At 43.4% G+C, this 12212-nt stretch overlaps 1 protein-coding gene across 1 annotated transcript; it reads left to right on the forward strand.

The window, feature by feature from the left end:
* Positions 1-218: 218 nt before the first annotated feature.
* On the forward strand, positions 219-9663 carry PGRMC1 (progesterone receptor membrane component 1). Its single transcript, XM_067548154.1, has 3 exons — positions 219-590; positions 3382-3537; positions 6390-9663. The coding sequence occupies exons 1-3, from the start codon at positions 287-289 to the stop codon at positions 6497-6499; spliced, it is 570 nt and encodes a 189-aa protein (XP_067404255.1). The 5' UTR covers positions 219-286; the 3' UTR covers positions 6500-9663.
* Positions 9664-12212: the final 2549 nt, after the last annotated feature.

Raw genomic sequence — 12212 nt, forward strand, 5'->3', positions numbered from 1 at the left:
CCCCCGCGTGCTCGGCGCTGCACAAACCCGGAGCGGCGGGGGGGGGTGGGGAGGTCCCTGCCTAGGCGCTGGGAGAGCCCAGGTGAGGAGAATGCTGCTGAAACCCGAGCCGCCTGGGCAGGAAGGCTCAGATCGCTCCTCCCCGGCTGGGCGGGCCGGGCTGCTGCTGCCTGCTCCTCCCTCCCTCCCCGCCTGTGTGTGCGGGCAGTGCGGCGCTGCTCGCTCAGACAGACAGACAGACACAGGCAGCCCGGCGCGGCCCGGACGGACGGAGCCAGCCGAGCCCATGGCCCAGGAGGAGGAGGCGGCGGCGGAGGGCGCGGAGAGCGGCGGGCTCCTGCTGGAGATCCTGGGCTCGCCGCTCAACCTGAGCCTGCTGGGCCTCTGCCTCTTCCTGCTCTACCAGATCCTGCGCGGCGAGCGGGGCCCGCGCCAGCCCGCCGAGCCCGCGCCGCCGCCCAAGCTCAAGCGCCGCGACTTCACCCTGGCGCAGCTGCGGCCCTACGACGGGGTGCAGGACCCGCGCATCCTCATGGCCATCAACGGCAAGGTCTTCGACGTCAGCCGGGCCGCCAAGTTCTACGGGCCCGGTGGGTGCCGGGGGGGGCAGCGGGGGGGCTGAAGTTGGGGCGCAGTGGGGGGGGAAGGGGGAGGGATTGGGGAGCAGCGTGGAGGAGGGGTGCAGGGGGAACGAGTTGGGGGGGAGAGGAGGCTCTGGGGGGATGAGGGGAGGTGCTGCCGTGCGGTGTGGGGCGAGGGGAGCTGTGGGGGCGAGGGGGAGGCTCTGGGTAATTGTGGGGGAGGGGGGAGCTGTGGGGGAGAGGGAGGGGGAGGCTCTGGTGAACTGTGGGGGAGAGGAAGGGGGTGCGGTGGGGGGCTCTGGGGGCAGTGTGGGGAGGGAGGGGGTGCGGTGGGGGGCTCTCTGGGGGCAGTGTGGGGAGGGAGGGGGTGCGGTGGGGGGCTCTGGGGGCAGTGTGGGGAGGGAGGGGGTGCGGTGGGGGGCTCTGGGGGCAGTGTGGGGAGGGAGGGGGTGCGGTGGGGGGCTCTGGGGGAAGTGTGGGGAGGGAGGGGGTGCGGTGGGGGGCTCTGGGGAGCGCTGTGGTGAGGAGGCCTAGTTTGATCAGACCACAAAGTGTTGGGCTCTTTCCCAGTATGTTCCCATCTAGCTGGCAGAGCTCCCTGACCCATCATGCCCCAGCTGCTGCTTGTTTATTGTTTTCCTGTGGAACCAGTGGATCCTGTCTGTGGAGAGGATTATATCTGGGACACTGAATTGGAGGGGAAGTCCCTCTGTGCTCTGTCACACTTTAGGACCCCAGACCAGCCCCTCTTCCTCAGCTCCTGGACCTGATGGCAGAGCAAGGCAGTGATCTGTGCTGTTGTTCAGTTACACAGCACCCAGTGCCTCCTTCCAGAGCACAAGCGACAAGATACTTACGGAGCATGGGAAAAGTTTCCCCTTGCACTGAGGGCTGTACCTGTAGAGAGCTTCACCCTGATGGGGGGAAGACCAGGACCAAGGACCGAGATCCAAGGCATTTGTGCTCTCCAAGGCGAGAGGTGTCCTATCCCAGGGCTTTGCAATAGACACTAATTGTCTGCAGGTTGGACAGCTAGCAATTTAGAATGGTATTCCCTGCACAACACGTGGGGAAAATGTGCTCTTTATTAATGCTTAATCTCTCTAGTTTCCTATTGAAAATCTCTTTTTTTTCTTCTAAGGGATTGGAGTTTGGGTTGTCTTTAAAATTGGTAAACTCATGCCTAATTTGGGGTGATACTACTACTAACTAATAATGAGATCATACAGTTGTGAGTACAAGAGTCAGTCTGGCAACTCCTACTCATGTAAACTAATTGGCATAATCAGGGTTCCTCAGATGAGTACAGGGGTTCCAGAACCAAGCCTTTTAGTTGTACACACTCTGCCTGTATCACTTTATTTTGATTTAGTGTCATGCTCCATGCTCTTTAAATGATCATACTGATTGAGCAGGCAGGTTTGCTTACTTCATGCAACTCACCTGGCACAGGAGTCCTTTGTAGGTCAAAGATGGCACCATGTGGAGTCTGTTGTTGATTTCATCCTTACATTCCCTCTTTTCGATGGAAACTGTTCTGTTATTTAATTCATTTAACATTTATAATATAGTAACAGCTACTTTTTTATATTATAGTTGCTCTCAGTCAGGATCAGAGCCGTGTGTGTGTGTGAGTGTGTGTAAGTGTAATAAAAAAGATTAGATGGGGTTTCAAGTCCTAGACCAGTCAGGTAGTATACATGATTGATTTGGATGTGTGGTTCTCTCTCTGCATAAAACTTTAAAAAAACCTCCTCATGAGTTACATGTCAGAACATGAGAGGCTGTGTGTCATATTTATTAATGTAATGATGAAATTGGGTCTCTGCTTTTATGAAAAGAAAAGTGATTCCATTTGTTGAAACTTTGAAAAGGCTCCTTCCCTCCCAGTGTAGGGTGGCATTGCCTCTAAAGTAACCAGACCTTGGTATTTCAGCTCTCTTAAGAGGCCTTAATGTACAATTGGAACATGTGCTGTCCCAGTTTTCTGTTACCTCTGTACAGATAAAACATTCTGCTTACTATTATAAATAAATTAATGATTGATGAAGTTTAGCAGCGGTGCCTTTTGATAAGATTACCTCTGACCCTCTGTGAATTGCACACATCAGTCCCTTGGAGTTATTCTCTATGAACTGTCCTTTAAATGCATTTTGTGTAAATTTTATCTTTACTAGGCACTTGCTCCTAGCCTAATCCCTTTCCTGGATGTAATGTCATCTCAAGAGTCTCCTCCACATCTCAAGCCCACCAATCACCTTTCAGGTCCTTCTTCTTTCAGGGATCAACTTTCTAAGCCAGAAAGATCTCTAAGAAAGCCATATTGTTGCCTTGCACTTCTTCTCCTCAGACTTCTGAATTCTTCTTCCCTTTCTCTTCCCGCATAATTGACTCCTCCTGCATGTCGTCTTCACAGGTGCCACCCAATTTTGTGTGTCTCAGGCTTGCTTCAGGAAACCCATTTGCTTCTTGTCATCTCCTGTGCCTAGCTCTCTTTTGCTGTGCCCTCTACATGCCAGCATTTGTTTCCTCTTCTGGATGTCCCAGCACACTCAGTATCTTCTTGAGTGATTCTGTTTTCTGTAGTGTTTCTTGGTGTACTGGAAAATATCTGGGTCAATATTACCAAATAGGACAAATTTTAAAATATTAACCTTATTTCAGGGGTTCTGGAGACTTCTACATAAGGTTCTCAGGGTAGGGGATCAGCATGTCATTTGATTCTTAGTGCATGGTCCTCAGAGAAACAGCAACATATGTCAACTATATAATAATTACCCTGACATTTTTTATTTCAAAGAGGGCCCATATGGAATTTTTGCTGGAAGGGATGCATCCAGAGGTCTTGCCACCTTCTGCCTGGATAAGGAGGCTCTGAAGGACGAATATGATGACCTGTCTGATCTCAACGCTACGCAACAAGAGACCCTGAGAGACTGGGAATCACAATTCACTTGTAAGCTATTTCAAATCCACTGTCAGTGAAGTAGAGAACTTCCATGTATAATGGTGCAAGTCATTCAATGGGACACATCAACTTAAACATCAAATTTCTATCTGAGAGACAAGGTGGGTGAGGTAATATCTTTTATTGCACCAATTTCTATTGGGGAGACCTGAGCCAGACCTGAAAAAGCTCTGTGTAAGCTCAAAAGCTTGTTGCTTTCCCCAACATGAGTTGGTGCAATATCCTGGAACCAACATGACTACAGCAACATTGCAAACAAGCTTCTGTCTGAACATATTGTACTCTTTATTGTTGTAACGCCTAAGATTATTAGAACTGAAAGATTAGAGGGGGAAAAATGTCATTTTTTCTTATTTGGGTGGTGGTTTTTTGTTTGGTTTTGGTTTTTTACAGAGCAACAGAAGAGACTAAACTACTTTTTCAGACAGTAAAATGTAACTGTAAACCTACAAAAAACAGGAAGAGGATGAAAGTGCTTGTAACTTTTTAATTGACCTGATTGCAAGTGGAGAGTGTTTCTTTGAGGCAGTCAAGTTTAGGTGGCATTGCTTGGGAGCATTCTGGTCCTTTAATGTCCTGAAGGATTAAGGAATCTTACTGCTGGGAAACTGGATGTTTTCCACTTGTTACTCTTTGTTTTTCCTGTCATTTGAGCATTTATAAAATAAGGTTCAGAGAAATAAAATTTTCAAAAGCTCCGATGTGACTTTTAGAAGCCTTAGTTGCATTTTAAAAATCATTTCAATGCTTTTGAATACTGAGTGAAATGAATAGATTTTGTATATGTTGAATTAACTGTGCAGCGTTATTCAAGAAAGGCAGCCTCAGAATTAGGGGAGATGGGCTGCTAACTGTGCTCACATCCGGAGACTTTGCCAACAAAATAAGTTTAAAGCAATTATCCCTTTCCTTGTCTTTTTAGATCATTGTATATTTATATCCAAGGAATGAATAATCTGGGCAATATAGTCATCACTCTCCTGTTTTGTTTTGCCATTCTTAATGTTACAGACTTTCAGTGTTAATATGGCAATTATAGGTGCTTTGTGGTCCAGGTTTTTATGATTACTGTGTTTAAAAAAAAAAAAAAAAATTGCTCAGCTAGCCTCTTATACCCAGCAGTTTGATTTATTATATAATGATCCTCTACAGTAGTGCTTCTCAAACTCATTTGATCACACTTCCCTTCTCTATGTCTGCAGTAGTTTACATCCCCCCTACCATACAGGTACATATACCAATTTTAAAAAAAATCAACATGCAAATCTCACTAATATTAAAAACCGTAAGGCATTGGTTCCCAGAGAGCCATTTAAGTAGATAGTATATAGCTCTCTGGCCAACCTGCTCTGAAGGCCGTGCCACCACCAGCAGCAGCGGAGAAGCAAGGGTGGCAGTTCCGTACCGTGTCAAGACATTTTTCACTATCATCAACTTGTGAAGTCAATAATTTTCATATGTTCCTATTGTATGTTGTGTACTTCGTGTTTCTGTCAGGATCTTTCTTACCAGTACATGTGAAAATAATCTATTCAGTGTGCTTAAGTGTAATGAATCCCTTTTAAAAGAAATAGTTGAGAAAGGGAATAATCCTCTTACGATAAAAACCTTTAAAAGAAAATGAAGAAGTAAATTAGACAAGGATCTTTTTCCACAGTATTACTTCCTCTATTCCTAAAACAGTGTTTATTTGTGAACAGTTTCAGAAATGTATTTTGTTGTGCAGTGGGAATTAAAAATGTTTTTTAATTCTGTGCGCAACATGAAGAGCCAAGTTTTCCCCCAATAATGCTGTCAGTTTCTTGCTCCTATATTGCAATATTAACAAACCTCCTAATGTAGACGCTGCTGCCTCCTTTACTCTCATCATGTCTTGAACAAAGCTACTAAACATGCCATGCTGAATGGTAATTATATGACATGTATGTCCTAGAGACCAAAATTAAGCTACCAAATGTGTGATCAAAAACCAGCATTTGAATCAATCTTTCCAGGAGTGAAGTGGTAGTACTTTAACAACTGCAATCTAGTTCCCAAATTTCTAGCAGATTATGCAAGTATTTGCCTTTAAACTCATATTTAAAACTATAATACAGCAGGCAGTATAGTGAGAGAGTTCCCTTCACTTGCTAAGACTTTGCATAAGATGATCTGGAGAGCTGTGCTTCATAACCTTCTTCCTTATGCATATGTCTTACTTTTCAAAATGCTTCACAACAAAATATCGAATGGGAATAAAGCCTATCTGGGTGCATAGTGGGAGAATTCCTATAGTGCCATGTCTAATGCAGGAGGGGAGAACATTTTTCCTCTTTCCCAGTGCCTGTTTACATCATGAATCTCTGAAAATATAAACCCTTCGAGAGGTTCTTGAAATTCCCTGAGAATATTCTTAGGATGCCAACTTCCAGATCTTTAGAGCTGGTGTAGGCAAATGTATGAGGGGAGGAAGAGTATTCTTTCCCACTCCTCCCCAAAATGGTGATTTCATTTCTTGACTTTGATAGTTGGCTCCCTTTTGACATGAGGCCTTGAAACTGAAAAAGTGGAAGACCACAAAATACCAGAGAATACCTTTACGTTCACTCACTCCTGATTTTGGCAATAGGAGAAGAATTGTATTGTTTACATTCATTTTGCCCATTTCTCACATAAAATCCACAGCAGTAACAGTTTGGCAAGTTGATCACTTTTGTCTGTGTGCAAAATGAATGTAGAATTGGTGGCTCTTGATTTTTAATGTTAGCGCTACGTTAACCACTGTTTCTGCTTTAGTGAAAACATTAAGTTGCACAAGGCAAAGGAATGACCTATATTCTGTGCTTTTTCTCAATTTACAGTTAAGTATCATTACGTTGGCAAACTGCTGAAGGAAGGAGAGGAACCCACTGTATACTCAGATGAAGAAGAAGAAGAAAAAGAAGATGCTAAAGATCAAAAGAGCGACTAGGGAATGCAGTGAGGAACAATCTGTTTTTATATCTTAAAGGACCATATGTAACGTTCCAGTTCTGTTTTACAAGTTGTAACATCAACAATAGTTAGAAAAGGTACAGACTTGCTGTGAATTAGATAGTTTTTAAAACACTTCTTAATCTAAACTTACTAGTAACATAAACAAGATTGACCTTCTTCCATAAAAACTGTGTGACCTGAACGTACTGTGTGACAAAAAGCACCTTAACAGTGCAAAAAATGAACTGCAGTTTTGTACTAAAAGGTTATTGTTGTTTATTCAATCACAGTGTAGGTTGAAATCAAAAAAGCTTTCCTTTAATGGCCAAGGCCCCAATCCTGCAAACACTTAAACATAAGAGTAACTTTACACATGTGAGTAATTCCATTGAGTTCAGTGTAGTGTAAGTGCTGCAGGATCTGGGCTTTAGATTATAATTTCTGTGAGGCAGGGACTGTGTCCATAAAGCATCATAAATATCTATGGTGCTATATACATAATAATGTTAGTGGCAGACATTTTAAAAAGATTTACACGCACGCTTACAGGCAAATCACTGAACGTGATTGCTGTTAAAATCCTTTTTGTGTTCAAAGAGGCTATATCATTCCTAGGTACTCATCAGTGCTTAATGTGTACCAGGACTTGCCAGCACTGAGCCTTGGCACCCGTGGGCTTGCCGCATCAGTTATGAAAGCAAAAATGTTGCTTGAGCCCCAGCACCTCTCTCATTACAAATGAAGCACAGATCCCCATGTCATTGCTCAAGGACTGATGAACAGCTAGGCTATGTCTACACTGCAGCTAATTCCCAACTCGGGTAGATGTACCTGTGCTAGCATGCTAAAAATAGCAGTGTGGCCATAGTGGCTCCAGCTAGCCATCAGAGTACACCCCTGGCCAAGCTCCTAGGTATGTATTTGGGCAGCTAGCCTCATTCGTTGTCTGTGCCAAGGCAGCCACGTTAATTTAGCATGCTAGCTTGCTCAGAGCTACCATGTGTATGTCTACCTGGCACAGAATTACAACTCCCAGCTGCAGTGTAGAGATATCCCATGTGTGTTTACAGCCACATCGTTGGATTAATGATTTTTGTTGAGTTTATCTCTAAAGCATATCTGAAATGTTACAAAGGTTTTGATACTGGTTCTAAGTTGGACCTCCCTCCTAGAGAGAGGCATGACTCAGCTATGACTACTGTTCGTTCGCTTTTCCTCTGATCAAAACTATTCTAGGGACTGATCCTGAAATTTAATCCAGATGAAATTAAATGAGAGGGGAAAGGAGGAGAACAACTGCTGTTGATTCCTTGGCCTAGTCTACATGAGAAAAGATTTATCGATTATAGTTTTATTGGCAAACCTCCTAATGTAGATGCAGCTTATGCCAGCAAAAGAATGCTATATCTGGTACAGTTTGTACCAGTTCCCTGAACAGAGTTAAGTTGTACTGGCAGTAAAGCGCTTTATTGCTGGTACAACTGCATCTACCCTGGGGCCTTTGTTGGTTTAGAAATGTCACTTGAAAACCCATGGAACCTCTAATTGACATGAATGCACCAGCAACCCTTTCTACTGTAGAGCTGGCCTTAGAATTGTTTTTAGCTTGTTACGTTGTCTCATAGCTCACATCCAGGTTTGTTTTAGCAGGTTCTTCCTTACTGAGTAACCAAGTCAGGTACCAACAGGGGGAATGGAGAATGCCTTTGCCTAGTGAGGAAGGTCAACATGCTGTCAGGACACTGAAGAAATATTTCAGGTTGTTAGTGGCAGCGTAAAGGAGTTAATGACCCACTGATCCGTCATGGAGTGCATTCCTTGTGAAAACGTTTTTCTTGGCTGTTCTGTGTGCTCTGTGGTTCTCCTTGATTCCCTCTTTGTCAGCTCCTGCTGTTGGATTTAGTTAAGCAAGTCAGTGCGGGTCCCTTGATTTTTAGTTTTCCCTTCTTAGTCAAATAGACCCTGAGTTCATTAGCCTTCAGGACACGGTTCAAGTTATCTATTCACTTAGGCCTCTGGCCCAAGAGAGGCACCTGTTTTTGAGCTGGGGTGTGGGGGTGTCTTTTCCTGAGTTGACTTTTGTAATTGTAAGGTGTTTGGTTTTTTTTACCTTGCATGACTTTAAACCAGATTGTGTGAGTTTGCAGCAGGCCAATTTTGCAGAACTCTAGTCATCCACTCGCCTGCAGCATATTTTTCTTTTTTAAGCAACAGTAGTGTTTTAGCTCTTCATTCGTGCCATTGTAAAGGGCACGCAAGTGGGGTCTTATACCATATTTCAAGACCATGTTCCTAATCTACAATGGGCACATTCCTGCACTGAAAAGGAAAAAGTCTGGTGGCTTAAACACAGGCCTGGGGTCAGACTTATTTGTAGGCTGAGCCAAGTCACTTCAACTATCTGTGCTCCAGTCTCGCCTTTTGTAAAAGGAGGATGGATACCTACTTCACAAGGGATTGATCCTGGCTTCATTCATGTAAAATGCTTAGAGAGCCTCCATGGAACGGCTAAGTAGTCTTATGCAGTTTCTTAGCTGTCTTCTTCATGGGCTTTTTATCACGGGCAGCTTTGATGTGTGCTGCTGCTACTACGTATTTTTGGATGAAAACAGGCTCTGTGGCAGCTCAAGCCTGTTGCAAAATCCTTTGTTGCTGTTGATCCTGTTTGCCAGAGCAGCCCAATGTTTTACAAATGTAGACAAGAACTTTAGGCAGAGGAGCAGAGTGTGGCTGTTTACCCCTCACAAAAAGAGAAACAGTCCCTAAACTAGGCAAAATTGTTCTTAAATAGAAAGTGTTCCATTAGAGGCAGCAGCTTTTGTAAACACAAACTAGTGCAGTGTGTAAAAGCACCTGAGACTGTGTGTAGTCTGAATGACTCTTCTCAGTCCTTATTCTGAGAACCGTTTTGATGGCATTTGTCTTTTAGTAACACTAGGCCTTGAAACAAAGAGTCCAGTTGTTTGCACAGGTAGCTTGCTAAAATATTATTGTATGAACCATCTAGGGAGGAGCTAGGCTAATGTAAACCTAATCATGGGCTTTGTGTTGCTTTTTAAAGCCATTTATACTCCTTGCAGACTACTTCTGATGGTTTTACCTCAAATCAGAAAAGTGCTTTTACTTGTTACAGGCAGAAAATAAAATTATTACATGGTGGTGGTATTTCTTTATTTTGTCTAAAAGAACTAAATGCAACTTTTCAGTCCCTAGCATTCTGAATTTCTGGTGTTCATGTGTATTGTTCCCAGTCAGTCGTGTGAACAGGGACAATGCTTAACCTGCTGTCTTCACTTTGGACACAACCTGAGCCAGTCTGAGCTGAATGTCTCTGGATGGGATTTGAAACATACTAATTTTAACGAACGTTGGATGGAGGAATGTACAGTTGACAAGACTATACTCCAGCACTGCTACACAATCTGCTTTGTTGTTACAGATGTACAACTGCAACAAAAAGGTTCAAGTAATCATTAACTGTGTATTGCAGGAAAAACATAGAAGTTGAAGGTTTGGATGCCTTCAAGTGATCTTAATGTGATCCAAGAGTCGGTACTTCCAAGTGATCTAATGTGCTTCTACGCCACTGCTGAAACATTAATAAACCAAGTTTTATGCACTTCTGTGTATAGATTAAAGCAAAAATAACGTATTTTCGAAGAAGACACACTGGCCACAGTGGGTTTTGGAATGCTAAAAATTGGCTGACAGCCCCTAAAGAAGTGAGGGGAGGCCAGATTTTATAGAGAACTGAAGGAAAATAGCATTAATTTAACTAAATCACCAAAAATCAGAATGAACATTGCAAACACAATGTCCATGTACACCTACCAAAGCCAGTCCTCTTCCCGACCTGGGTTTTCAGCAGCTGTTAACAAGCCTCTTCAGAGCTGTGCCAACATCTCAGGCTGGCTCACCTGTAAAGATGAGTTTCCAGTTGTAGTCTTGTCTGGTCTGATTCAATAAAAACTTCAGGCAGAGCTGGCAGGACTGATGTGTGCAACTCCCTGCTCTGGCGCCAGGACTTGCCTGGCCAAGAAGTTGCCTTGGGCCTAAATATTTCCTTGATTTTAACTTTACCCTTTTTAGAGTTCAAATGCAAAAAAAATATTATTCTGCGTTTGATACGTTGCACCTCCAAAGTTAACTCCCCAGCCTTGCTCCATCGTTTCTTGGGTGGGAGAGCCTTCCCGTTCAACCTGTGGCTGCAGGTAAGAAGCTTTTGAGTAGTACTCCTAAATTGTGTAAGTTGTACAGAAGACCAGTCTACGTTTGGCATGTGTGAATTGAGGGCACAATTCCAGCATGGTGGTGTCTGCAACAGAATTATAAAACCTTCTGAATGGTGATGTGCATGAGAACAAGTTTTGTAACTATCATCCTGAGGGTGTAATGTAGTGTCAGTGAGAAGTAGTTTGGCCTACCACTGTATGCAGAGACCTACACAAGTCATTTAACAGTTCTGTCTATAAAATGGAGATGATACTTACCCTCATTCTGTAAAGTGCTTGGAAGAACTAAGCACTTATTTAAGTATTGATCTGTCTAAGCAAAATGAAGGCAATTCAACGGAAGGGAGAAGATTTGGAAGACAACAATCACCAGCTACTATGACTAAGCACTAAGAAACACTCCAGCTAATTTAATAGATTTCATATTGGCAGAGCATCATGTGCAGAAAAGCACTTGTTGAGCCTTTCTAATGATCACCCTAGTCTCAACTGTTGGGGGATGGGGACAGAACTATGTGGGCATGTATAATATACATAGAGCTGTGGAATTCTGGGGGGAGAGAACTACCTCGAATCTTGTCACCAAGCAGCCTTCGTTCACTTCCAGCTGCTCTGTAAGGTTCAGAAACCTCCAAAAGCTTGAATCTACCTCTTGTTAATTACCTGTAACTAGGCATCACTTTAAGCTTTCAATTATATCAGAAAGTATGCTTCAGTAATGAATGCGCTCACTGAACGTTATGTAAGTAGTCACACCAGAGTAAGGTGGAACTGAAAGGCTAGATGTTTGTATGCATTGTTTGGATTATAAATACAAGGATTGAGATCTAAACCCTCCTTTATTTATCAGACCTCCTAGTACCTTGTGTGCTATGAATTCAGTTTGACATGCTACCCTTCAGCATTTTGCCCCATGTTTTCTTGTACTCTGATTGCACAATTTGATACCAGTGTTTTTGCTAAATCAACAAAGAGGCAGAGTCTGAATGCAAGGCAAATGTTTGTCGAATGGTACTCGGTCATGTGGAAAGAACCTGGATTATTTCTTCCCTCTTCTCTCCTGCCTAAGACAACTCAGAAAGTGGTGGTTAAATCATTGTAGCAACAGCTGATAAAGAAATCTTGCCAGTCATTTTTACATAAGTTTTCCCACTTGTATCTAAATGTCTGTAAAGTTTTGACTAGTAAATTGAGTGGTAGATGAGAACAAATGCCACAGCCATTAACCTTACGTCCTCATTATAACTAAGTTTTCCCTTCTTTCAAACAAGTGTAAGCTTGGTGCTTTTTCACACCTCTAGTCCTTACTTTCTCATTTTTTTCAATACTCAGGCTGCTACTCACAAAGGGAACATGATTGCTGTACCTAGATAAATGAAGGTAAAGGTTAAATTCTGTCTCGCTGGATTCACCTGTCTTTGAGCCATGCAACATCCTATCAGAACTAGCGAAAAAGTTAAAAGGAAATGTCTCCTC

The sequence above is a fragment of the Emydura macquarii genome, unplaced genomic scaffold (assembly GCF_026122565.2).
Source record: "Emydura macquarii macquarii isolate MOO-44397 ecotype Brisbane River unplaced genomic scaffold, CSIRO-AGI_Emac_v2 contig_1253, whole genome shotgun sequence".
Lineage (NCBI taxonomy): Eukaryota > Metazoa > Chordata > Testudines > Chelidae > Emydura > Emydura macquarii.